The 27,415-nt window shown below is 36.1% G+C and overlaps 5 protein-coding genes and 1 pseudogene across 6 annotated transcripts; 4 read left to right on the forward strand and 2 right to left on the reverse strand.

The window, feature by feature from the left end:
- Nucleotides 1-342: 342 nt before the first annotated feature.
- On the reverse strand, nucleotides 343-4,274 carry LOC18029259 (annotated as a pseudogene).
- Nucleotides 4,275-4,494: 220 nt separating this feature from the next.
- On the forward strand, nucleotides 4,495-7,769 carry LOC18029260 (splicing factor-like protein 1). Its single transcript, XM_006414687.2, has 2 exons — nucleotides 4,495-6,746; nucleotides 7,362-7,769. Exon 1 carries the CDS (start codon nucleotides 4,518-4,520, stop codon nucleotides 6,708-6,710), a length of 2,193 nt encoding a protein of 730 aa, XP_006414750.1. The 5' UTR covers nucleotides 4,495-4,517; the 3' UTR covers nucleotides 6,711-6,746; nucleotides 7,362-7,769.
- Nucleotides 7,770-8,878: 1,109 nt separating this feature from the next.
- On the reverse strand, nucleotides 8,879-9,836 carry LOC18029261 (polyadenylate-binding protein-interacting protein 2). Of its 2 annotated transcripts, none has more exons than XM_006414689.2 (3): nucleotides 9,766-9,836; nucleotides 9,378-9,678; nucleotides 8,879-9,250 (listed from the first exon to the last, which is right to left on the reverse strand). In XM_006414689.2, exons 2-3 carry the CDS (start codon nucleotides 9,652-9,654, stop codon nucleotides 9,066-9,068), a joined length of 462 nt encoding a protein of 153 aa, XP_006414752.1. In that variant the 5' UTR covers nucleotides 9,655-9,678; nucleotides 9,766-9,836; the 3' UTR covers nucleotides 8,879-9,065. The 2 variants fall into 2 exon arrangements, with proteins under 2 accessions (XP_006414752.1, XP_006414751.1); XM_006414688.2 differs by having other exon boundaries at nucleotides 9,378-9,681.
- A 6,229-nt stretch (nucleotides 9,837-16,065) lies between these two features.
- LOC18029262 (mitogen-activated protein kinase kinase kinase 17) lies at nucleotides 16,066-17,121 on the forward strand. Its single transcript, XM_006414690.1, has one exon. The coding sequence runs from the start codon at nucleotides 16,066-16,068 to the stop codon at nucleotides 17,119-17,121; it is 1,056 nt and encodes a 351-aa protein (XP_006414753.1).
- A 4,691-nt stretch (nucleotides 17,122-21,812) lies between these two features.
- On the forward strand, nucleotides 21,813-22,208 carry LOC112082025. Its single transcript, XM_024149112.1, has one exon. It carries the CDS (start codon nucleotides 21,813-21,815, stop codon nucleotides 22,206-22,208), a length of 396 nt encoding a protein of 131 aa, XP_024004880.1.
- Nucleotides 22,209-24,584: 2,376 nt separating this feature from the next.
- LOC18029263 (putative plant UBX domain-containing protein 14) lies at nucleotides 24,585-27,016 on the forward strand. Its single transcript, XM_006414691.2, has 2 exons — nucleotides 24,585-24,676; nucleotides 25,855-27,016. The coding sequence occupies exons 1-2, from the start codon at nucleotides 24,585-24,587 to the stop codon at nucleotides 27,014-27,016; spliced, it is 1,254 nt and encodes a 417-aa protein (XP_006414754.2).
- Nucleotides 27,017-27,415: the final 399 nt, after the last annotated feature.

A 27,415-nucleotide genomic window follows, 5' to 3' on the forward strand; every position in this document is an offset into this window, starting at 1 on the left:
GGTTTTGGGCCTGGTACTCAAAGAACAGACCTGTAAGCATCAGAATAACCTTAAGAAATTGTTATGTTTCTTCAAGAGGAAGAAACACAAGTTGATAAACAAAAAAGATGGCAAGGGCAGCTTTCGAATAAGCTTATTGAAGCTAATTGCTTTACTCAAAAAATCACTTGTGATGGTTTCTTTGAGTGCATTTACAAAGAACAGTACTAGGATAGTCAACTGTAAGATTTTCACTCAAAAATTTGATAAACAAATAATATCACTTCTCCAAGTGTTGAGCTATTCAATGTAAAATATTTTATAAGTTTCAAAATTAGATAAAAAAGTCACTGATGCAAATATTCAGCAATTGCTTCATTCGAGCACAATTGAGACATTGGTGTTGTACGAAAGTGTTGGAATAAACCATTTTTTTTAAAGTGAAAACCTCCCGACCATACAACCATCGTCTCTAGTGTCTTTGCGTTTCTCAGCACCAATTCCATGAACGAAGCCAAGATTTTCCACGTTGAATCTTTACAATGCAAAATCGAATACATGTCACGCGAGGAAGGAACACTACAAAAATGCAAGCCAAAATCCTACAGAAATTTTGACAAAATTATTTTGTAGGAATATTTTTAACCAATTTCCTGATGAAAAATCGAAATGATAGGAAATTGATAGAAAATTTTCTACCAAAATTTTGTATCAAAAAATGGTAAGAAATTTCCTACCAATAACCTACCATATTTATATTCGTAGAAAATTTGGTCAAAATTTAGAAGGAAAATAGTAGGTCCTAATTGACCGTTATACTGGTAGGTATTTCGTCAGAAAATTCTTACCCATTTTTAACGAAATATTATCTGTAGAAGAATCGTAAGAATTCTGTAAAAAATTTGGAAGGAAAGTGGTAGGATCCAATTATTATGTTAGTGGGTATTTGTCGGAAATTTCTTAAATATTTTTGACGAAATCTTATGTGTAGAAAAATAATTTTTTTAGAAATTTTTGGTGGTGTTTATATGATGTTTTTTTGTCAATTATTTATTTTTATTTTTATTAAATTTTTTACAAATTTCTTACCAAAATTATAAAACCTAGATCTATAATAGATCTGCAACTTCTTGGCCGTAAATAATTTTTCTGAGACAACTTCTTAGTTTTTTTCTTCTCTTTATCTAGTAAACCTTTGCAGTGGGATCATCAATCCAAGACTACAACTTTTTTTAGTTCAATTTTTCTCCTTTCTTCTCTCCTTCTTATCTCTTGTTCTTCTCCTTCCTTCTCTCCTTCTTATCTCTCCTTCTTACCTGAATTTGGTGGAGATAAGAATCAGTTTTTGCTGAGTATCATATTCCTCCTCAATGCATTGTTATTTGTACATGCAGGTTTAAAAGAAGGATTTGGAGGATTGGCGGTCTCCTCTCCGCCGGTGCTGAGGCGTGGTTCATTCAAGGTGTGGCCAGGTGGTGCGGTGGCGGATTCAAAAGGATGGTGGCTAATCGATTTTTTTTTTTTGCTGAGTTCTGGAGATGTTGAAGGACCGCGGCGGTGGAGCAAGGAAGAGAAAGATGGAATTAATTTTCAATTAGGGTTTTTTAGTTGGTTTGGTTTAAGTTTTTTCTGGTTTAATATTTTTGTAAACCAATTTTATTCCCGGTTTGAGATTTTTAATATAATATTATTTTTAAATAAATTTAAAATTTATAATTAATATTAGTTAGTTAATTTTAAAATAATTTTCCGTATTAATTTAATTTTTAAATTAATTTAACTAATATTTTTATTATTAAATGGTGAAAATAATTCGTAGGAAATAGGAAGGTAAAATATTAAATGGTGAAAACTAATCGCAGGATATTAGTAGGAATTTGGTCAAAAGTTTCTGACAAAAGTCTTACCAAACTGTCCGTAATAAATTTTTTACGGACTTTTTCGTAGTAAATTTTTGACGATTTTCATACCAATTAAAATTTCCGACGGCCGATTTCATATAACTTATTTTCGTAGGTATTGGGTAAGAAATGACTGTTTCCTACGCTTTAACGACGATATTTGCCGTAGGTTTTTGGCCTGCATTCTTGTAATGGAAAGACAACATATTTCGATCTCCAATTATTATCCAAATAGCTTGAAAGAGGCATATCCTGTAGAACAAAAAAAAAGACATACCAAAGCAACTATAACTTATTTGCTTCAAAAAGAGTAAAAAAAGATAAAAAAATAAAAGAGGTTTGTGGTAAAGATACCAAATTGTTTTTGTCCACTGGGTGTACTATTAGGTTCACTAACTCAGGTGAATTTTGTAGTAACCTTGCTAGACCAGGAATAACAGATCGAACAAATTCCATTTTAATGATCAAAGTTTTGACTTTGAGCACTCTGAAGTGAACACCACTGAGCGCCGCATGAGATAGAATCTAACATATCAATTGAAAACAATGACAGACAAGGTTAACGGCTTAGAATGGTATGTAGCTTGTTAATGTTTAAACATGGTGATTACATAGCATTCACAATAATAGCATGAAATATAAATAATGAAAACTAACAAGTTTCGACCAAAACAGAAAACTAACAAGATATTATCCATTCAATTCCGCATTTTTCAAATTCGTATGTATAAAACTTTATTCATCTAATAAACAGTGGGTTTGAATGGTATGTAGTTTTTCAAACATGATTCCGCTTATTTTCACCATTTATACTACTCATCAGATTTTTACGTTTTCACGTTTTTATAAAATGATTCCGCTATATATAATTAGCATTTATAATTACAACTAGAGAAAACAAAACGTGATTAATCTACTAAAACTAGTTTTTAAGTGAAATTTCATTTAGTTCATTTTTTTTTGCTAACAATTTTTCAGTTTTTCAATTGTTATGCAATTCATGTGACATACCAGTCAGACCTAGTAGCTTTTTGAAGTTTTAAGTTCAATCAGTTTTAACTCTCGCTTCCTAATGATTATGCTAGTTTACTATTTTGTTAGCAGACATACCAATCAAGCTCTAAATCTCTAAAAGAAAAGCATAACATAAACTATTTTGACAATAATTACTTAGCAAGTTCCTGTTTTCAGAACAGAAAAGTATTTGTAAAGCATGATTGGATTAGATTTAAGGATGTAAATTGAGCTGTGGAATGTGTCTACGGTCATTACCAATCACACCCATCATACTCTCATAAACAATGAGACCTTAAATCATCATATCAAACAAAGAGTGACTCTCCAAGGACTTTATAAAGTTGTAACCCTTAATTTTTTTTATTTTTTTTTTATTTTTTATTTTTTATTTTTTATTTTTTGCATTCTCGCTTCCTTAATTAGAGAATGCAAAAGAGTGACAAATAAACATACCTGAAGAACGTTACTCCAACGAAAAGCTTCTCTACATTCTGAAATTTTTCTAGCATGTTTAGCACCATGCTTTGAAGAAAATCATCCTTCGATGAATATGTGTAAATGCGAATGTCAAGGTTGGCTTCGATCAAAGAAGAGACATCCTCTAAAGTTAACAGTTTTTCAGAGATTTTCAATCTCAAATAATGGATATGTGGCGCTACAATCTCTGTTGGTCCATCATGATAACAGTCACTGCGATTTATGTCCAGTCTTGTCAGACTTAGTGACTTACTCAGGTCAATACGCTGAGGTAAATGACAATAATACAGTGCCAAGCTTACGAGATTTGGACAACCAGAGAGAATCTTTTCAATCGATTCATCTTTAAGCCTACAACGACGCAGTGATAGGTTCCTTAGTGATTGCCAAGACACTGTGCATGTGGGAATCAAATTATGTACATAATATTCCATTTCTAAGCTAAGTTGCTTTATAGAGGAACAAAGATAGAACAACTCCGGGAATCTATAAGTATGACTTAAAAGTAAGTTCAAAGACAGCTTCTGCACATTCTGGGATATAGCGAACTCGATCCATCTATCAAGCTGTGTTGTAGGATGATAACGACGACGGATACTAAGATGAAAACTCATGATTTTGGGAGCTGTGAAGTAAGTTAGGGTTTCGTTTATCCCTTGATCCGTTGGTTTAAGGCCTTCGATGTAGAGAGAAGGATTCTTGCACCATACATGTCTCCATCGTTTGGACAAGACAGAAGTTCTGATGGCGTAAGTGATGGGGACAAAAGAGAGAATTTGGTGGAGGATATCATCTGCAGATGGAGCTAATGAAATCTTCTCCTGATGGTTTTTTTTTGCGGCGTTTTGTAGGGTTCTTACGTTTTTGTTTGTGGCGCCGTCTACCTCGCTTATCCGCCATTGCTAACTATGATTTGCAAAATGCTTTTTTTCTTCTTAGGGTTTGGTTGTTTACGGCACACGTTTGTATTAAACTAATGTGACTGGGCCTATTACAGGCTATTTTATCAATGAATGTAAAATGGACCTGTGTTTAACATAAGCCCATCAGAGCTAAAGTCATCGTCTCGTCGCCGTCTCTTTATAATCTATCTGCTTCTCCGGGAAATCGGAAAAAAACCTTAAAAGAGTTATCGAGCTCGAAATGGATTCCGTCGAATTGAACCAATACAACCATTCTTCGCATGCCCTAGATAATCCTCCTCCTTCCTCTGAAGCCCTAGATTCCTCCACTGCTTCGGATCAACTAAATCCTCAGATTCCGACTTCAGAATTCACGCGCGATTTGGTATCGGAGAAAGGCGTGAGCAAGACGATGAGCGGAACTGAAAAGGATCAATCCGGCGGAGAAGAGGAGAACACAAGCCGGAGTAGGAAGCGTCGAAGCCGGTGGGACTCTTCTCCACCGAAGCGTAAATCGAGATGGGCAGACGATGAGCCGAAGCCGATAATCCAGCTTCCCGATTTCATGGAGTTTGATCCCGAGGTTCAGGTTTTGAATGCTAGGTTACTTGAGATTAGTAGGATTTTGCAGTCTGGTTTGCCTTTAGATGATAGACAAGAAGGACAGAGATCTCCTTCACCAGAGCCAATCTACGATAACAATGGAATTAGGGTAAACACTAGAGAGTATAGAGCAAAGGAGAGGTTGAACAGAGAAAGACAAGAGATTATCTCTCAGATTATCAGCAAGAATCCTGCGTTTAAACCCCCTGCAGATTATAGACCTCCCAAGCTCCAGAAGAAGCTTTTTATCCCGAAGAACGAGTTTCCAGGTTACAGCTTTATCGGTCTTATAATTGGCCCCAGAGGAAATACTCAGAAGAGAATGCAGAGGGAGACAGGTGCTAAGATTGTGATTCGTGGTAAAGGCTCTGTTAAAGAAGGTAGACACCAGCAGAAGAAATTCGACCCTTCGGAGAACGAAGACTTGCATGTTTTAGTCGAGGCTGATACTCAGGAATCTCTTGACGCTGCTGCTGGTATGATAGAGAAGCTCCTGCAACCTGTTGATGAGGTGCTGAACGAGCACAAGAGGCAACAGCTCAGGGAGCTTGCCACGTTGAATGGAACAGTAAGGGATGAGGAGTTTTGTAGATTGTGTGGTGAGCAAGGGCATAGACAATACGCGTGTCCTTCGAGTGCAACTACCTTCAAGAGCGATGTTCTTTGCAAGATTTGTGGTGATGGTGGACACCCTACTATTGATTGCCCTGTGAAGGGTAATACTGGGAAGAACATGGATGATGAATATAAGAACTTCTTGGCTGAGTTAGGAGGAACTGTACCTGAATCTTCTCTCAAACAGAGTGGTACGACATTGGCTATTGGTCCGGGAAGTAATCCTCCATGGGGTAACAGTGCTGGCTTAGGGTCAAATCCGATCAAACCCTCCAAAGAATATGATGAAACGAATCTGTACATTGGGTTTTTACCTCCGATGCTTGACGATGATGGTTTGATTAATCTTTTTTCATCTTTTGGTGAGATTGTGATGGCAAAGGTGATCAAGGACCGTGAGTCTGGTCTGAACAGAGGCTATGGTTTTGTAAAATACGCTGATGTCCAGATGGCTAATGCTGCTATACAGGCAATGAATGGGTATCGGCTAGAAGGTAAAACACTTGCTGTGAGGATTGCTGGTAAACCGCCACCGCCTACTTCACCTCAATCACGCACTCAAGCTTACCCTCCTTCAAATCATCTGCCTGGTGCCTATCCTTCACAGCAGTATCCCAGTGGCGTGCGACTGCCAAATCCTCCTCCTCCTCCTGTTCCTTCCTATTACCCATACGCTCCTCCACCTGGTTGTTACCATCCTGTCGCTGGTCAACATATGTCTCCGTATGGTATGCACTACCCACCACCTCCTCCTCCTCATATGGCACAAGCTCCTCCACCGGGCACTGCTTCTCAAAATCCACCTTCTAGTGAAAGCCAGCAAAGTTTTCCACCAGGGGTGCAGCCAGACAAAGGTGCTCCTGCTTCATCTGTGCCACCGAATGTCTATGTTAGCTCAGTTACAGGTTTGCCTGGGCAGCCTCCATATATGAGTTATCCTTATTACAATGCTGTTCGACCTCCTGTACCTGCCTCGTCTACTGATCTGGGTAACATGACATGGGCCAACAATCCTCCTGTTCCAACAGTTGATCAGTCACAAGGTCTTGGGAATGCACCCTGGGCATCGAATCCTTCTATGCCGACCACTGATGACTATTCACAGAGAATGGGGAGCGTACCCTGGGCTCCCAAGCCGCCAGGACAGCCATCTGCAGAGAATGCGTCAGCTCCTGGAGATTCTGAGTATGACAAGTTCATGGCTGAGGTGATGTAACATGTGTATTCTGAGGAGAAACTCCTTAGCGGAGAGGTAAGATGTCCCCATTTGATGTTTTTGTTTGGTCTCCCTGCAGGTTTTGAATCGAAATTTGAAATTGAACCAAGTTTTTTTGGCAGATGAAAAAACTTTTTTCCCTCAAAGTTCTCGCACGTTTTAGAAAATATATTTTCCCAACAACATTTTTTAGACTTCTAGTTGCAGGATGGACCAAGTCCAGCATGTTGTGTGATACTACCTTTTTGTCCATCCTTTGGTTCTTGAAAGTCTTCTGCTTATATATTCCTTTTTACGTCTTTCTCTGTTCCTAGTTTTGTCACATGATAACTAATTGCTGTAGCTCATTAATCTGGTCACTGGTGTGTTTGCGAGCAACTCCACAGCTAAAGGAGCATCTGTCCTGGTATTCGATTCTGAAACATACAATATCAGGAGTTTGTCTGCCTTGTCTTTTTTTCTGTCTCTACGCTTTTTGCTCTGTGTTTATTCAGTAACTCCTAATGTTTTCTCTCCCAAAGTTGTTTTTAGTTTTTTTTCCATTTAAAAATATCTATACTCCCCACTGGCTTAGATTCCTGAAGTTTCTCTCTGTTATTGTACGCGGTCATTAACAGAAATCTTTGTTTTGCTATTGTTAATATTTTTCAGGTGTGATGTTTCGTGGAGCTTTGTACCGTGATTTCTTACATCTTCCTTGTTGGAGGTTTTGGGACTCTCATCTTCACTAACCCTTGCTATGCTGTTGTGAAATATGCAGAGATTCAGGCTAGAAGCTCCACAGTTTCAGACAATTGCGTTTCAGAAAGGGCATACATATTTCTTTATATTACTGATAATAATTGCTGTTCTTTTGTAGGACTATATTTGTCTCGGGTTTCTTATTTTATTTCATAATACTATTACTTGCCTGTTACCAGTGTGTTAATTCTGTCTTCAGCTCTCATTTACTCACGATTTATTCTCTACTTTTTCAATTTGAGACGCTAAATTTTTGTTGGTATTGTAATCCGAATCATATTTATGATCCTTTGTGATACGAGATATGATCTTCTTGCTTTTGAGGTCACAGTATGAAGGCAGCAGGATGTGTTGAGTTACTTTGGGCATATTGATGCCAATACTACGCTACTCTCCACCTTGATTCAGTCTTATATACCGTAATCTCTCTAATATAATTATCTTCGAAGCTTCCATGTCGCAGGTGTGATTTCTGGCTAGTAATCCAGATTAACAAGGCAATTGTTCTAGTGGCCAGCTTTATCTTCCTCTGTTTGCGTGTTATAAGTCAGCATTATGACTTAGCTTTTGCAGGGGTATTCATAGTTACTTTAAGAACTGTGTGGTTGATTGGGGTATGTAACTTAGGTGAGTACTCAATTAGTTCAGGAAACATGTTTGGAATCTCTCTTGATAGAAAGCTTGGTAAGTCGGGGCAATGAAGTATTATTACAGTCACTGTTTCAAGTGTCGCACATTTGATTATCTTGCATTTAGAAAGCTGTTCCTCGAGCGTGTTGGATTCTGTCTATAAAGAGGGTTTGTAAAATGATCTTAGTTAATTAAGTGTTTGCTTACGTTAACTGGTTGGGAGGTGTAATTTATGATAACTAAGGAGTAGAGATGTTTGCTGATGGAACATAATCATAGTCTGGATGAGTTTGCTGCTTTGCTTTTTGACCACTCGCTCTACTTTTTTTGTTGGGTTCTCTTTTCTATTATGATAAATCGAGTTTGAGTTTTGTAACTGGTCAGGTCAGAGGATTTAGTCAATTGTGGTTAAGAAGGGAACCAAGCTTAAGGTACTTGTGCATTTGGAAAACATTTACCACCATCGGAAGCTACTTGGGAGACAAAATATTCTATAGCTTCAGACAAGTTTACGCTTGGGATAAAGACTCTTTTAGTTTGTAAGAGAAGACTGTTTTGGTTTCCTATATATAAACACGAAGGGACAAAGCACCAAAGCAGAGAAAACTTCTGCTAAATGATCACAAGTCCTTTAAATTCAAGTAACCTTGTTTTGGGACCTCAATTAATTTTGCAAAACGCATTAAAACCCAAATTGAACGAGAACTCAACCGACACTAAATAATTTGAGTAGAAGTGGTTCAATTCATTTCCAAATTTCCAATTTTGATTTATATAACTCAATAACAAAGTCTATGCAACACATAGCTCATAACGGACGTTTTATTATTTATAAGAGAATATTAACAGAAACTAAAGGAAGAAGAGAGAGTAGTAACATCACAAGACGCAAATATCAGCTATTCAGCTTCATTCATGAAACACACGTCACGACTTTAGTTAAGAAGAACTTTATTTTTCTCTCTAAAAGCTTCTACTACTTCTTCACCGTGGCTGATAAATGTGATGGTTTCGGCGACAATTGAAGTTTGGGTTCATGTACTTGCTCGTCTTCTTATTGTTATACTTCGGAGAACAAGAAGAAATCGACACATCTGATCTGTAAATCTTCCCTTTCGTAGACTCCACCATACTCAAAAGCACCTTCAAGTACCTAGCAACATCTAATTCTGGCAGAGAAGAAACCACAACTCGATCAAATACTAAACGCATATTTGTGCAAAAAGTAACATTTGAAAACTATCTAGCCTCAGATCTGAAAAATTCGAATCCAAGAGTTAAGTGTAATTTCGTTACCGGTCACTGTAGATCCACCGATCTCAGCCTCCTTTTCCGACGAAGACATGATCAGCTCTTCGAACTCTTCCTCCATATCCGAGAACTCATCGTCGTTGCCGAACTCATACTCCGAGTTGGCACTGAGCCAAAAGTCACGGAACCACTTGGAAGTCGTCACCAGATCCCACCACTTGGGCGAGAAATCTTCAACCTCACGGAATCCCACCGGATCAAACACCGGCGCGTTCGGATTCAGCGTCGACGACACACTCCGATCTACCACCATCGCCGACATTTTCCACCTCAAAAATCACAAACGCTGCTATAATAGGGTTAGAAATCCAGAAAATTCAAAATCATACGATTGCAAGTGATGAGACAAGAAATCGGAGTTTATATAATTTACCTCTCGCCGATTAACGAGTCAATAGTGAGTCTTTAGTGCGAGTCACACTTTTTGAGTACTCTTTTTGAAGTGTGATCAGAGGAGCTTTGGCACGTTTTTAAAGAAGAGAATAACGAGTAGCCGGTGAACCGGTAAGAGTTACCGGCACGTGTGAAAGAGAGGATGACAATCGGACGGTCGTGAATGATAAGAGGGTGATCTGACGGTGTCGAAGCGTATAATAATTGGATGTATAGGTTACTGGATAAGATATTTCTTTTTTATTATTAGTATTATTTTCTTTGGATAGAGTGAATAAACTAAAGATATTTTTTTTTTTTGCCACTATAGTGGGAAATTTCTAGAACGTAGCACAAGGCTTAACAAGGAAAAGAAGCTAAACGTCATGGGTAACCTAGACCTGTCTGTTTTAATAATCGGGACAAAGCAGATAAAGATAGGAAATGTATAATCCGATGCAGAAATTTTGGATAATGGGACATATTTGGAAAAATTGGAAAGTTTAAACACTAGGTCAACCTTACTAATTTTGGTAAAGATTACTGTTGAATTTTTGGAACAGATACTTTAAGATTTACAGAAAATTAGGTTTTTTTTAAAAGAAATTTGAAAAATATTAAGATCGTTGGTATGCCATTGTTACACTCTTGATCAGATTAAAAATTAAAATTCAAAACTAGCACTAATTCGCTGATTATTCAGTATACTCTGACAATTCCGTGAAAATTTGACCATTCATAAACTGTAATCGTCATTTTGATATAACTCGTTTTTGTACAGTTTCAATTTCTGTTAACTGATTAATAAAACGCGAACCACAACGAACGGTTCTCCTTACACCACTCTAAAAACCTAAACTTCTTAGTGTGAAACATAAATGAATTTTTAGTCGATCACTGGATCAAGGAACTTCCACATCTATTTTTTTCAAAAAAAAAAAAGAATTATGACCATGCCAAAAAACCACAATTCCAGTTTTGTTCCATCAAATTAGTTTAGGTTGCAAATTTTAGTCAAGCTCAAAATTCTCTTTCTTTCAAAACTAGGCAGATTTCCTCAATCTCTCGTTTGTATTTTTTTTTCTTTTTGCTGATGAAGAAAGAAATTGAACAATATAAAAAAATCAATTAAATAATATATATATATATTTATTTGAAGGTCCATTAACATTTTTTTTTGACCAAAGTCAATTATTATTTCCACAATGCAAATATCTCAGTAACATTATTATACATAGCAACCACATGATAGTTCAGTGGCGCTGACGGACGCTTTAAGACATTCTCCGCTAGGGAAGTGTAATTCAATGCATTTCTTATTGCAGTCTGGAATCTTCGAGCAAAGACCTATCACAAAAAATCCATGTCTTTGTGAATCGTCAGCTTCTGCTGCTTCTGAGATATTTATAAAAACTTAAATCAATTATATATGTAAAAACATAGTAAAGCATAAAATATGTTGTATAAATGTGAAGATTATTTAGCTTTGAATTGAGAAAAAATGGATTTCTTTTGTTGCATACTTGGGATCAAGAGAACAGTTAGACACAAGAACACAAGAATAAAACATTTGCTTGATGAAGCCATTTTGCATTTAGTTTCTGTATATTTTTTTTTGTATTTTGTGAATGAAATATAATTGAATAGTTTAAAACACTTGAGTATATATATATATATGCATATATATATATATTTAAGTATTTAACTTCTAGGGATTTGTATTGGTCAAACATATATCTTTCATATATATAATTTTCTGTAATATTTGGATTTTCTTTGTCGGGAAAAATAGAGTAATATTTTGATTACTTTTATTTATATTGAATATTTTGGTCAACAGGTGTATTCCTTCATATATGTCAATATGTCATTTCCTATAATATTTGAATTTTCTTTGTTGGTAATATAGTAATATTTGGATTTATTTTTATTTATAAGAGTGGCTCTTCTTCTTGGTTCTTCTTTGCTCTTGTTTATGAGAGTAACTATGCATTTGTTTGATTGCGGTAAGTTTGAGAATCGAGAAAGAAGTGTTTGATTCTTCTTAATCGATTGATGGGAGAGGAATGCGTACATGTATCAGTGTACGGGTTTCATTGGTTTTAATGTTGGTCTCTCAACATCTTTATAGTAAAAGAAGTTTTTCTTACGCATTTTTGTCACACGTTTCATAGAATCTAGTTCTCTGATAACAATGAGTTATGCGTTTATTAGTATTTTTTACTAGTTGAAGTGTGACTCATTGCTATTAGAAAACTAATTTCTATTACAATACGTATGACAAAAACGTGTAAGAAATATTCTTCTCCTATATAAGAATGTTGGGAGATCGACAATAAAAACAAATAAAATAACAAACTGATGAATAACTAATTAATATTAGAAAAACTAGCTTCTTTGATACATATACACCATAAAAACCGTTGTTTTGATGTATATCATTGAACTAGGCTATGTCTATACTTTACACTATATAAGAGTGGTTTGTGGGAAAAGGTTTAAACATGAAATATAAGATGGTTCTTCTTTTCTCTTCTTTGGGTGTAGAAACCGACGGATAGTGAGACTTTATACTCTATTATGATTATTTAGAGTATTATATATATATATAAACCATTTAATCTCTTTATTAATGCATTTGCAAATTATTTTCTATATATATATATAAATATATCAACCATTGAATCTGATTTTTATCATGGTAAAAAATAAATATAAAATAATATAAACTAAATTCAAAAATGATACGAATTGCTAGATAAATATGAGGGCGATGTGAAGACCGATTACTCCATATTGCTTCAGTTGATCTTCAAATCTAGTTTTCTTTCAATAAAAATCAATTATTTGTTTCTCTCTTCATCTCGCTAACAACAAGAGGAAGATTTGCGGCGGTTTTAACAGAGAGTCATGGGTGATCAAAAACGTTCTTCGTCGACATCAACCGTTTCACTTCATCGCTGTCTGTTTCTCCCCTGGTATCAAGCCTTCTTCTTTGTTATTATATTTCTGCTTATTATCAATCCGATGTCGATTCAGCAAACATTGGGTGAGTCGTTTAGACATTGGTTGGGTTTATATCTATTCGATCTCAAGTCAGAATTATTGATGCAGTGATTGGAGGAAGATGTTGTATCATCTACATCCAATACGTTATCTCCGACGTGGTACCCACGATCGATGGCCAACAACAATGGATTTCGAAACAAGTTTTGGGGATTATCCCAAAATTAGTTAAGCGGCATCGTATTCGGTTTTTTATCTTCTTTCTATTAATGGAAGATAATCCCACGGAGAAACTGCAAGATGAGATGATGGTGTTTTGTTACTTTTGGCCATTGAAATATGATGTCGGAATCGTAAGGGTCAGAGGTAAAAGATGGAGTTCAACATCAACGGAAGAAGCTCTTGGATATAACGATTCTAGTTTGATTTTTTTCGGAGATTTATTTTGTTACATATGGCATTTCTATGGAAACAAATACAATGGAAACCGCACTGGAGGAAACGGTGGTTTGGAGTGCAATCCTCCTTGTTGTATGGCGACATTCGTACAGTCGTTAAAAGTTGGCGGTTCCAATATTTTTTTCTTTCGAAAGAATCAGTAAATTGGGTTCATATTCGAAGAACATCTTTAGTTCTTAATTGGGAATCGGTCAATGTAATACAACAAGGAAAAAGATGGACAACAACCAAAGATCAAAATCGCATCAGATCGAATGCGATCAGGAAGGAAAGAGTGGATATTCTAATTGCAAGCAAAGTTTGTCGAAGAAAAAAAATCATCACATTCACTTTCGTTGTTTATTTGTATTGTAATTTTCATATTTTTATGTATCTTAGTTTTATGTATTTTATGTAATTTGAATATTATATAAATAAACATAGATGTTAAAAAAAAACTAAATTCAAATTTATTTTAAACATCATATATGTATACATAAAAATAATATACACCTTTTAATTTCATTTTTTTTACCATGTGATATAGTGATCATATTTGAACTAACAAAAATAATATATTCACAAAAAAACAAAATAAGTACTAAAACTAAAAATAAAAAATAATAGGTTAAACATTTATTAAAACTGAAGAATTTTGTTTTAAAAAAAATATGATCTAGAAAATACCAGACACAAAAGAACATTCACCAAATAATCGAAAAGATAACAAATTATCAAAACTAAAGAGAAAAAATGACAAAAATAAAATAAAGTAACAAATATATATAAATCTTATAAACGCATGGATAACATAGATAATCAATGAAAAATATGTGAGAACAAAACATGAAAATAATAATTGCAAAAAGTAAAAATGATTGCTAGATCGATATTTCAATAAAAAAAAGTTAAGAAAAATGATAGAAAGATTCCTAGCTAAGACCATTTAGAAAAAAATATATAAATATATAAAAGAAATCATAAAAGAAATCAAAAGTTGAACTAAAAATTAAAAATATAAATAAACACAAATTCAAATCTGTCCCAACTATTAATTCATATAAACTATTTCATTTAACTTTAACATAATACAAACATTAAATCATGAACATAGCTTAAATCAAATTTAAATTTAATTTAAAACATTATAAGTATAACTTAAATCAAATTTTAATTTAATTTAAAACATCATAAACATATGAATAAAAAATAATTCCAGATTTAAGTTCATCTTATCATTTAGTTTTTTTGTGTTATTTAATCTTCATTTTCGAACTAATAAAGCTAATTTAATCTCAATGCAAAAGAAACAAAAATTATGAGACAAAAATGGAAACAATTGGCTAATCAAATTTCAAGTACCTAAAGAATAGAAAATAAGAAGAAGAAAACCACAATACCAAAAATAAAATTCAATAAACAATTGAAAAGATAACAAATTATAAAAATATAGAAAAAGACAAAAATAATATAACAACAAATAAATCTATAGAATATTAAAGATATTAAAAATATAAGTAAAGAAGATGAAATTAGTGATATATATACATATATACACATATTAAAAATATATGTGTATATATATATATTTTTAATATGTGTGTATATATATATATATATATATGTGTGGAAAAAAACCTAAAATGGTTAGAAAGTTGATAAATTAGCACTAAATCGTAATTTAGATAAAAGACTTCGAAAAATAATGGATGAATAAGATTATTAAAATTAACAAAAAATCATAAAAACTAATACAAAAAATTAAAGTTAATGATTTTTTTTCTAGTCATTTTAAAGCATAATTGAAGTAGATTTAATGTTATGGAGAAAATTATGACTATATAAAAATTCTTAAGCACTTGCTAATCAAGCCCATAATTACGACAAGTACCTACAAAATAGACATTTGGCCCAATACCTTTGCCATCCTCCCCATTTCTCAAAATTGGAATGTGCAGGTTTACATATACCCAACTTGAGAAGAAATGTACCAAACTTTTATTGTCCGAGGTTTTGGTCATTATATCAGCTAGTTGTGTCGTTAGAGACATATATAGTTGTGATTGTACATGTCTCGTATAATCTCATCATTCCAGATAAAGTGTCCAAACTTGGAGATGAACCATAGTTTTATCAAAAAAAATATAAACCATAGGAGGCAGAACATTACAGATGAGCTCAAAATGTGTTTTCTTGTGGTGGATAGTTGTAGGTGTCCTATTTATTAAGTAGCTGGAAGCTGCCTGAAATCGGAGAGCTCTAGCGACATTTAGAATGTGACGATATTTGCGTTCTACGCATCCATTTTAGAGTATCGACGCAAAATGTTTTCATGTGTAATCTCGTTTTGAGCGAAACGTTGTGACAAACAGATGTCCATAGTAGGATCAACAGAAAATAAGGATATAATTAATTTTTTTTCGCAATGAAAAAAAAAAATTTTAGAAAAAAAAATTCAATAAATAATGGAGGAAACAAGAAAAAAAGAATCAAAGAAATTAAACAAATGTTGCCGACCCTAAACGTTTCCTTTTTTCTCTCTCTGTCAGGGTACAATTTCCTTTTTGTGAGTTCCTCTTAATTTCCTTTTTGATGAGTATAGGAATAGGAATAGGGTACCAACGGTCGAAATCCACTTAAATGTCGAAACTGTAGTAATATTATGATAATTGATATCACCGACCTAAACCGTAACTAACTCTATATAAGTCTTACAATATCCTTTTTTTTCTCTCTAAGCGTATTTTCTTTTGTTTTCCACTTTCTCTGTCACTGCGAATTTCTCTTAGTTACTCAATTCCTTCTTTGTACCTCAGTTTCAAAATTTGAAGAAAGCTCTGTCTTTGCAAATTGAAAGATGCAATCAAACGAAGAAATCGTGAAGTTCTTGGGAGAAGGTGCTTACGGTTTTGTTAATCTCGTCAAATATACTAAACGCGACGGCTCGTCGTTTCATGCCGCCGTGAAAAACTCTTACGCCGAGGACTTCGAAAATCTTCAAAAAGAGCTTCAGATTCTTTGCCAACTCAGAGGATGTCCAAGAATCGTCGAATGCTTTGGAGACTACTTGGAAGAAGGTTTCAGCTCTTACGGAAACAAAGTTTACAAATTGCTTCTCGAGTACGCTTCTGAAGGTAGTTTACGTTCTTTCATGGACAATTACTCCGACAGGAAATTGCCTGAACCGATGATAAGAGACTTCACGCGTATGATTCTCGAAGGTTTGGTCTGTATTCACGGACACGGTTATGTTCATTGCGATCTCAAACCCGACAACCTCCTTGTTTTCCCATCGAGAGATTCTTCATCATACGAACTTAAGATTTCTGATTTTGGAAACTCGTTGGAAGTCGGAGAGATTCCTCATTATTGGGGATTCGATTTACCGTTTTTGGGAACGCCGATTTACATGCCGCCGGAGTCTCTCATTGACGGCGTCGCGGAGAAAACCCTAGATCTTTGGTCGTTAGGATGCTTAGTGTTGGAGATGTACACTGGTGAGATTCCATGGCTTGGTCTCGATATTGATGATCTCGCGTCTCGTCTTCTTTATGATGAAGCTCCAGAGATTCCAGAGTGTGTGCCTTGCGATGCGAGGGAGTTTATTGAAAAGTGTTTCTCGAGGAAACCTGAGGAGAGAGGAAGTGCGTCTGAGTTGTTGTCTCATCGGTTTTTGCGTCGAGAAGAAGAGGAGAAGATGGAGAAAGTTATCGCCGTTGTTGAAGAGAGAAGAAACTCGTTTCTATTGAAGCTGAAGCTGAGAATCAGAGGAGCTTCGAAGAAATCGGCGGATGTTTCAGAGAAGAAGCCTCTGAAATTGAAGATTGTTCCATCAAAGGCTCCATATTTTAAGAAAGTTTTGACTAAAATCTTGAGGTTGAAGACAATGGATTCTTATCTAGTTTGCGTTTAGTATTGGATCGAATTATATGTATTTCAGGTATCTCAATCTGTATGTTACGTACAATTAACTGTTGATCTTGTTTCGTCTTTGTAGAATTTGTTGGATAGTTTACATTTTTCTTTGCTAAATGTATGTTTGTTAAAGTGTTAAACTTTGCTTAATCTGAAAAGTTTTTTCTATCTCTAGTAAACTTGATTCCACCACTTCAATCTCTTTCTTAACTGCTTTTGCTTTCTTCATTAAGCACTCACCATTGTTTATCATCTGCTCATGACAGATTTGCTTAAGAGGCTCTTATAACAAATTTAACCAAAAAAAGTTGGCTTACATGAGTTTTTGGAACACTGGGTTAACCCACAACATCAACTAAAACAGATCGTATAACTAATCCCAAGTAATCATCTCTCGGTACTTCTTCCTTTACATTGCTGCAACTATATCCACGTTACAGTTGGTGACAAAGTGGATGACATGTTCATATTGAATCTCATCCTTCACCACCGTCTTATTAATGAAGTAAGCAACTGCAACAACATATATAAATTCACACATTTAGTATATCACCTTCGAACATACATATGACAAATATTGAAGACACGTAAGAAACAGCTCCAGCTTTTTACCAACAAATCCAATTTAAACCAAAAGAATGGACAGAAAAAGGCATTCTGGTTTTGTCTTACTATCTATAATCACAACATACAAACAACTATTATATAAAAGATGGAGGAGGCTTTCCAGGAATTACAGGTATCATAGAGGATACTGATGAAGCAGAAAATAGCTCCGCAGTTAAAGGATCAAGAGCAGGAGATTCAAGCATGCTATGAAAATAAAGGAATCTCTAAAAAAATTTATGTTTAGGAAAGTTGTTTATAAATTCTCATAGTTTACAAGTTAAATGTTATTTCTGATTTTTTTTTTTGCAGAGGCTGAAGAAAAAGATCAAGTTTAAGTCAAAGATAATTTTTACAAATATTTATTTTATAATTTTTTGTTTATTTGAACAAAGCGTTTGCTGTTATAGTTTTGGATTAGATTTTTGCTATTAATTACTTATTTACTTATGAAATATAAGATATTATGTTTTCTAAAAAGTTTATAATATAAGTTGGATTTTGTTTATAATATAAGTTTTTTCATTTCAGAAAATTTTATTTTCTTTAAGATATTATGTTTTCTAAAAAATATGTAAAAAAGATGTAATATATATTTTAAATTTATAACATACATAATATTACAAGAATTCGATGGTTAATTGTTTTAAACAAAAATTGTCAAAATAATGTGACGTGGCAAAGGTGATTTTTAGGGCGATTAGGGTTTTGCTTCTAGAGTTTTTCTTCGGCTGCAAGCATGGCGGCGCCGGCAGACTCTCCGCTTCTGTCTCCGGCAAGAGATCGTGTGGAGGCTCCGGCGATCAGTGTTCAACAAAAAACTATCGAAGTGGAAGGGAAAGAAGTGAACTCGACTATGGTTTTGGAGAATTTATCATCATCAGCTCCGTTGGCTTCTCAGCCTGCATCAAAGCCTCTATATTCATCCATCGTTCAGAACAAATCTGGTCTGCTTAAGCATGATCTGTCGATCTCTATGATTGAGGGTTCCCCTTCGGTGGAAATCCCAGTTGAAATTATTGAAGGTTCAGTACCTTTATGAGATGAGATATTAATCGGGAAATTCCTCTCCCGAGCTCCACATGTTGCAAAAGTACATGTGATCGTTAATAAGATCTGGCCGATTGGTAATTCAAACACAAAGGTGAAAATTTTTGTAGTGGATGAAGAGACCACAATGAAATTTAAGATTCGCGACAAAGCTGTCCATAACAGAGTTATTCGGAGAGGTATGTGGAATATTGCAAATGTTCCAATGGTGGTTTCGAAATGGTCTTCGGTGGTAGAAAAAACTCAGCCTGCTATTCAAGTTATGCCGATGTGGGTCACACTCAAAAATGTCCCGCATGAACTGTTTCATGAGAAATGATTGGATTTTCTTGCAAGCGCAGTAGGGAAACCAACAAGGCTTCACCGGACACGATCATATGCAAAACCTTTGACGAGGCAAAATTTTTTGTGGAGGCTGATCTTACCAAGGATCTGCCAAAAGAATACCGGTTCACATCAGAGATAGGGATTGATTCGTTTGTAGAGTTTGAATATCCGTGGCTCCCTCCTAGATGTTCACACTGCAACAAATGGGGTCATCTCGTTGATGGATGTATGTTGCTAGGTGGGAAAACAGTGCTAACGAAGAGAAACGTGGATGGCACAAACAGTCTTCTCCTTCCCGTAAAGATAATGATGGTGGTGTTATTCTTTTAGTCAAGAATACTTCTGCCCCAGAAGTAGATATCCTTGACATCAACAGAAATAATTCTACCAATGAGCCTCTACACAAACCGGTTGAGGTTGAAAAGGGTGGTACGGCAGTAGTGGAGAAAGTTGTGACCAATGACAAAGAAGAAGGTGAGTGGTGTTCACCTAAAAAGATCAGCAAAAGCTGCGAGAAATCTGGTGAGGTGGAGGGCAATTTCACGGTCTCTCCTTTGAGGTTCAGTGCCCTTGATGATTCGGAAGATCAAGGAAATGAGACTGGTGTAGTGGAAGCCACTGATTTTGAACGCGAGCTGGTGGATACGGGCTCTAATGCACCAGCTGAAGAAGATGTTATTCCCACTAAACAAAGTACGAAACAAAAATAGAAGGAAAAGCAAGGGTCCTGGAACTAGACCTCCACTACCCCGAGCTTCTAAAGCAGCAAACAAACCTTTGGTAGACTCCGTTGCTTCTAGTGCTATATATTCAAAATCTAGTGCTTCAAGTAGAAGAGGACCAAAGACACAAAACTAATCTATGTCGGGTTTCGTCTGGAATGTTCGCGGCTTAAACAAATCATCTAAAAATTCCATTATTAGAAGCTGGATTCAGCAGCATGGGTTTCAGTTCGGTGGGTTTTTGGAGACTATAGTACAGGAGGGTAAAGCAATGAGGATTACAGCATCTGTAGTTCGAGATTGGTCGGTAATTTCAAACTACGAATATAATCGTCTTGGCCGCATCTGGGTGGTTTGGAGTCCCAAGGTGAGGGTCACGATATTCTTTAAAAGTGGTAAGATGATCACAGTTTCATTGAAGCTTGAGGATAGAGAAGAAGAGTTCTTTTGCTCTTTCATCTACGCTTCAAATTTTTAGGAGAAAAGGCGTGAGTTGTGGAGTGATATTAGGGATCATCATAACTCCCCGATTATACGATCTAAACCATGGATTTGTCTAGGTGATTACAATGAGATTCTTGATATGGAGGAGCACTCTGATTACGATCAATCTCCTTCTCTTACAGGGGGTTATGAGAGACTGTCAAAGTGTTGTTCGATATTGTCATTTGGAGGATTTAGCTTATCATGGTCCTGTTTTCATGTGGTGCAACAAGAGGGATGAGGGCCTGATTTCAGAAAAACTCGACAGAGTCTTAAAGAATTCAGGTTGGTCTCAAACTTTCCCTCAGTCTTATAGTGTCTTTGAGGCCGGTGGCTGCTCTGACCATCTGCAATGTCGAGTTCATCTGGATGTGGAACAGCCTGGGGGTAAACAGCCGTTTAAGTTTGTCAATGCACTGGTGGATTTTGTGGAATTCAAGCCTATGGTGGAGGGCTTATGGAGTAATACTCAACCTATTTTTTGTTTGACGTCCTCAATGTTTCGGTTCACAAAGAAATTAAAAGCTCTCAAGCCATTGATTCGATCTTTAGCAAGAACAAGAATGGGTAAATTGACGAAAAATACAAAGGAGGCGTTTAAAACTCTTTGTGAGAAACAGGAGGTTAATGCTTTTAACCCTTCGACGCAGCTCCTCGAGGAGGAAAAGATTGCTTATCAAAGATGGGACTTCATTTCGAGGTTGCAGGAAATTTTTTTAAAACAGCAATCTAAGATACATTGGCTAAAGGTGGGTGATGGGAATAACAAAACCTTTCATAAAGGAGTGACTGCACGTGAATTGGTTAATTCCATTCGAGAGATTAAACGGCGTGATGGAGTACTGGTATCGACTAATGAGGAGATCAAGGCGGAAGCAGAGGGTTTCTTTAGGGAGTTCTTACAACATGTACCCACTGATTTTGAGGGAGCCTCGCAGGATGTTTTGGAGGATCTCTTGCGCTTTAGATGCTCGGATGATGACAGGAGCTTTTTAGTAAGCACAGTTACTGAAGATTAGGTTACTAAAGTACTTTTTGCTATGCTAAGCAACAAATCTCCGGGACCTGATGGTTCAATGCAGAGTTCTATATGGCTGTGTGGTCTGTTGTCGGTAAGGAATTCATCCTTGCAGTACAATCATTCTTTCATAAGGGTTTTTACCTAAAGGCGTCAATACCACCATCTTAGCTTTGATCCCGAAGAAAACATTTGCAGTAGAGATGAAAGATTATCGCTCAATTTCTTGTTGTAAACGTCATCTACAAAGTTATCTCGAAAATCATAGCCAATAGACTTAAGTGCATTCTTCCTAAGTTTATTGCTATGAACCAATCGGCGTTCATCCAGGATCGACTTCTTATTGAGAACCTCGTCTTAGCTACTGAGCTAGTAAATGATTATCATAAGGAATCTATCTCTGCTTGATGTGCTATCAAGATTGATATTTCAAAAGCTTTCGACTTGGTGCAATGGTCGTTCGTCCTTAATGCGCTTAAGGCCATGAATTTTCCAGAGGTTTTTATTCAATGGATCTCTCTATGTATCACCACAGCGTCATTCTCTGTTCAGTTTAATGGAGAACTTGCAGGGTTTTTTCGTAGCAGCCGAGGGTTACGGCAAGGATGCTCGCTATCGCCTTATCTGTCTGGTTATCATCCCAAGTGCAAAAACTTAGATCTTAATCACCTAAGCTTTGCGGATGACATTATGGTGCTAACAGATGGGAAAGTGCGATCAGTTGAGGGCATTGTGCGTATCTCAGGCCTCAAGATCAGTATGGAAAAGTCGACTATGTACATTGCTGGTGTCTCTGAATCGGTTCGAACTGAGCTAAACAACAAATTCCACTTTGAGATGGTCAGTTACCAGTGTGTTATCTGGGTTTACCATTGCTAACTAAGCAAATGACACGGAATGATTATCAGCCTTTATTGGTAATGATTCGAAAACGTATTAGTTCATGGACAGCTCACACATTATCGATTGGAGGTCGTTTACAGTTAATTCGCTCTGTTTTGCTCAGTATTTCAAATTTTTGGCTTGGTGCATATCATCTTCCTTGCGAATGCATTCGGGAAATCGACAAGCTTTGTTCAGCTTTTCTTTGGTCTGGGCCTGAGCTTAACTCGAAGAAAACTAAAATGGCATGGGAAGATGTTTTTCGGCCTGTAGCAGAGAGAGATTTGGGTCTTCGACCTCTCAAAGAAGTTAACACGGTCTGCTATTTAAAACTGATCTGGCAAATTGTTTCATCTCACTCCTCGCTCTGGGTAAAATGGATACAGACATATCTCATTCGAAAAGGTACTCTCTGGTCAATTGATGCTGATACTAAAGCTGGATCTTGGATGTGGAGATTCTCAAATATCGTCAGCTTGCAAGTTCATTTCATCAAATGGATATTCAAGGCGGTGATACAACAAATTTTTGGTTCGATATTTGGTCTGAGTTGGGGAGAATCACCGACATGACTGGGCCTCGAGGCATTATCGACATGGGTATTCCAGCCACTGTGACAATTGCCTCTTTGACTCGAAGACGTCGGCGACGACACATAAACGATATTCTTAATGAAATTGAGAATGTTCTTCATCAGCAGTTAACAAAACTCAAGCCAGGAGTGAGCGATATTGTGCTGTGAAAAAATAAGACTGGATCTTATAAGTCTGGGTTAGCTCGAAAAATACTTGGTTACTAACTCGACAGGAATCAGGAAGAGTTTCTTGGTCTTCTGGAATTTGGTTCAAGTATTCTACGCCAAAGTTTTCAGTATTCTCATGGTTAGCAATCCATGATCGGTTCTCGACGGGTGATCGGATGCAACTGTGGAATGTTGGTGCAAATACATCTTGTGTGCTCTGCAACTCCCCATTGGAATCGCAAAATCACCTGTTTTTTGTCTGCTCTTATTCTGCAGAAATTTGGTCTGGCTTAACAAAGGATCTGTTCAAGAGCAGCTTCACATTTGTTTGGCAAGACCTTGTTCACCTCATCTCTGCAAGTCAGCCTGATCGCAACACTCTGTTTCTGCTGCGTTATTCCTTTCAAGCTGCAATTCACTGCATCTGGAGAGAACGAAATAATCGACGTCATGGAGAAGCTCCTCGATCAGCTCGCTCTATGATTCACCTCATCGACAAATTCATTCGCTGTCGGATACAATCTATCAAGGACCTGGATGATCGGAGGTTCGAAGATACCCTGCAACTATGTTTTGCGACAAGATAGCGCAGCTATTGGCTTAACTTTCTTTTTAGTTACTTGATTAAAAAAAACGATGTACTCTGATGTAAAAAAAAAAGTTTTTTTTTGAGGTGAATAAAATTTTACATTCTTTAAAAATAAATAAATAAAACAAACAAACACTATACCCTAAAATGTGTAAGCAGATTCTTGAAAGACTTATAAGTGTTCTTTGATGATTAATTTGGCAAACGGCATGTGGCTTGTGCCAAATAGAATTGAATCGTTTTTGTCTTTTAAGTAAGTATCGTACCTTCAAAAAATTGGTAAAAGAGTATTTGGATTTTTGAGAATAAGCCATACTCCTTCCGTTTCATAATAAGTGTCATTCTGACATATTTCACACAGATTAAGAAATTAATAAAATATATAAATATACCCCTAATTAATATACTTTTATAACATTTAATTACAAAGACTATTATCTTTAAATGAGGGATAAAACAGGATATAAGAGTAAAAAGTTACATTGAAAATGCAGAATGACACTCTTTTTGAAACAAAAAATGAAATCTAAAACGACACTTATTATGAAACGGAGGGCGTATGTGTAAGACTCAAATCTTAAATTTATTTTGTGTTTTTATAACAAACATGTTCGCTACTCTTGCTAACATTGCATTTAATGAAAAAAAATTATCAGAGAAAAACTACTACGTTAATAAATGAAAACCATCAAACAAACAAATAATGCCACTGGATTTTATTTCCGTTACCAAAAGAAAAGGTATAATTAAAACCGCGTATATCCCAAAAAGAAGGATATAATTAGTAAACAAAATAAAAAAGTGAAAAGAAAATTTCCTTTTTTTTTCCTTTGCTTCTGCACGTATCTCTCTTTCGCTGAACAAAACTGATCACAAAAAGGAAACAAAAAACCGACAAGACTTAACACTCTCTATATAAACAGAAGTAAACGTAAGAGAAATAATAACCTAAACGCTTACAAAGTCTCTCTTGTCTTCTTCAATCTTCAATTTTGAGTTCCCTATTTCGAATTCTTGTGTTTCTGCTATCTCTAAGAAAACAATGGCGACCGCAACGAGTAACGACCACCAACAGAGACTAATCTCATCTTTCATAGAGATCGCTGTTGGTCAAACCTCAGCCTGGGCTTTCGGGTATCCGGTTCGGTTCCGAGTAGGAACCGAACGGTTCCGGGTATTTTGGTTCTTAAGGTTTGGGATCCAAATAGGTACTGAATTAAATTCGGTTTGGTTCCAATTCGGTATCTATCGGTTCCAGATCGGTTCGGGTATTGAAGGATAGGAACCGAAAAATTTCGGTTCTCAAAAAATTGTTCGGGTATTCCATACCCGAAATCACCAAAAATAACCGAAATCTTAAAAAAAAACCGAAATCTAAAAAAAAAATAAACCAAAATCAAAACTTTTTTTTTCAACTGACCAAAAAAAATGAAATCCGAATAAGAAATCCCTAAATCGATTCATTAACAAAGAAGAAACGGAAACAGACTCATTAACAACGCAAAAGTTAGCACCCAGACATGGACTCATTAACAAAGTAGAAGTGGAAACAGAAAATCCCAATCGATTTTATTTATACAAACCCTAAATTGATTTTCAAAGTAAGACTCTCTATCAGTCAAGACTAATTTGTAGTGAAAAACGAAAGAGAGAGAGAAAGAGAGAGAAAATGAAGTCAATTTCAAATATGAACAGAGAGAAACAGAAAACCCCAAATTTCAGATTTGAAAACCATAAACTATATTTCTATGAAAAGGAGATGGAGAAGAAGCCTGCGAAATCAAGTGAGAGTTATTTCTATTTTTTTTTTAATTTTGTGTATATGGTGGATAATTGGACCACAATGAGAATTGGAAAAAAAATTAGTGAGTTCCTTATTATATGTATAAGCCCAAACGTCAAAAAAATATAAAAGCCCAAGATCTACTTATTAAAAAAACAAAAAAAAAACATGTTATTTTAGTCTTGGAAAAATGTAACAGCGATTAACTAAAGGGCCTCAATTGAAGAGCCCATTAAAACAATTTCAAAGCCTCTCTCTCCATCACCATCCCCTTCCTCCTTTCTCTCACAGTCTCTTTCGTAGCAATGGCAAAGAGTTCATCTCCAGTTATCCAAAGAAACACATTATTTCGGGTATCCGGTTCGGTATTTCGGTTCTCGGGTAATATTCAGAACCGAACCGATATCCATGGATCCTAGATCTAAGATCCAATGGGTATTTATGCAAGAACTGAAACCGAACCGAACCGGTGATTTCGGGTCGGTTCCGGTTCGGTTTTTCGGTTCCGGTTTTTTATGCCCAGGGCTAGTCAAACCATTGAAACCGCTCAACAATTCCTAAAGGCAACAAGCTGGAACCTTGAAGACGCCATTAACCTCTTCCTCGTCCATGGACAGAACAAAACTCTGTCATATCCGCAAAACTCATCAGAGCAGTATTGGAGTGATTATCAAGAAGAACAACAAATCCCTCCTCCTTTACCTTCGATTAGAGATACTCTCTACGATTCTTCTTCCATGTATCATCAACCTCCGGTCCAAGTAGGTCCCGAGGAGATCTGGGACTTGAAACAAGAAGCGTCCGATTCGGGATCTGTTGTTGGATCAGAAGATTCGAGACTGTCTTCTTTGTACCGTCCTCCTCTGAAACTTCTTTTCCAAGGCTCGTTCGAATACGCGAAAGCAACTTCTTCTAGAAAGAATCTATGGCTGCTAGTCAATCTCCAGTCCACGACCGAGTTTGCTTCTCATATACTTAATCGAGATTTATGGTCAAACGGTGTCGTTTCTCAAGCCATCGAGTCTAGCTTCGTCTTATCGCAAGTCTACGATGATACCAACGAAGGACAGAAAATCTCTACTTTCTACAGAATCGAATCTCTTGCTCCTGTGGTGCTTCTCATCGATCCAATCACTGGTCAGAAGATGCATTCATGGAGTGGTGTGATCGAAGCCAAGAGTTTTCTCGAGGATTTGGCGAAGTACATGGATTCTGGTCCTCACGAACACGTTGCTTCTCTGACAAGCAACAAACGCATAAAAACAGAGAAGGTTTGTTACGAAAGCGACCAGACTTCTACTTGTCAAGACATGTCTACTTTCTGGGACAACTTCTTTGAAGAGTCAAGCAACAACATTGATCACATCCTCTTCGAGTCTGTGGAGGATGACACTTTCTTAGGGTTTCCAGTTTTGACAGAAGAGCCAAAAGGAGACTGCGATCGAAGCGTTGTGTGCAGTCTCTGCATTCGGTTTCCAGATGGGAGAAGAAAGCAGAGGAACTTTCTAAAGACCGAACCGGTTCAGCTTCTCTGGTCTTTCTGTTATTCTCAGATGGAGGAATCCGAGAAGAATGCGTTCAAGCTTGTCCAAGCGATTCCTGGTTCTTCCAAGACTTTGGATTATGGAGCTAACGCGACTTTCGACCAATCTGGTCTCGCTAATTCGTTGATCTCGGTTACTTGGGAGTGAAATTTTTGACATGTTGTTGAAGTAATTATGAAGGATCTTTACATTCTTGTACCTCTCCAGACTTTTGTTTCGTTGGTCAATTCGATTATTAAATTCAAACTTGCAATTTTTAAAACACATATCACTCTTCTGCTTCACTATTGTTGAATTTAATAAGTTGAATTAAATCTGATAAATATGCCAAGAGCCCTTTTCTTGAGCGAGCAAAGGAACGTAACCAACTTCTATTAGAATCGGGTTTTGGGGCATTATAAATACAAAGGTCCTAACAGTTTGTATTATTCATTCACCCAATAATATAAAAAATTAAAACCCTAAAAACATTATAATTTTTTTTTTGACTTTTTTTCTAGTCTTGATTCCTTCCAATTTTCAGTAGCTTTAGGGATGTTCAATTTG

Source organism: Eutrema salsugineum, unplaced genomic scaffold (genome assembly GCF_000478725.1).
Source record: "Eutrema salsugineum unplaced genomic scaffold, Eutsalg1_0 scaffold_1, whole genome shotgun sequence".
Classification (NCBI taxonomy): Eukaryota; Viridiplantae; Streptophyta; class Magnoliopsida; order Brassicales; family Brassicaceae; genus Eutrema; species Eutrema salsugineum.

Coding starts and splice junctions, on each gene's coding strand:
- LOC18029260 (XM_006414687.2), top strand. CDS start 4,518: ATGGATTCCGTCGAATTGAACCAATACAACCATTCTTCGCATGCCCTA.
- LOC18029261 (XM_006414689.2), bottom strand. CDS start 9,654: ATGTCGGCGATGGTGGTAGATCGGAGTGTGTCGTCGACGCTGAATCCG. Junction 9,251..9,377: donor CGGTGGATCTACAGTGACCG/GTAACGAAATTA, acceptor CTTCTCTGCCAG/AATTAGATGTTGCTAGGTAC.
- LOC18029262 (XM_006414690.1), top strand. CDS start 16,066: ATGCAATCAAACGAAGAAATCGTGAAGTTCTTGGGAGAAGGTGCTTAC.
- LOC112082025 (XM_024149112.1), top strand. CDS start 21,813: ATGAATTTTCCAGAGGTTTTTATTCAATGGATCTCTCTATGTATCACC.
- LOC18029263 (XM_006414691.2), top strand. CDS start 24,585: ATGGCGACCGCAACGAGTAACGACCACCAACAGAGACTAATCTCATCT. Junction 24,677..25,854: donor ACCTCAGCCTGGGCTTTCGG/GTATCCGGTTCG, acceptor GCCCAGGGCTAG/TCAAACCATTGAAACCGCTC.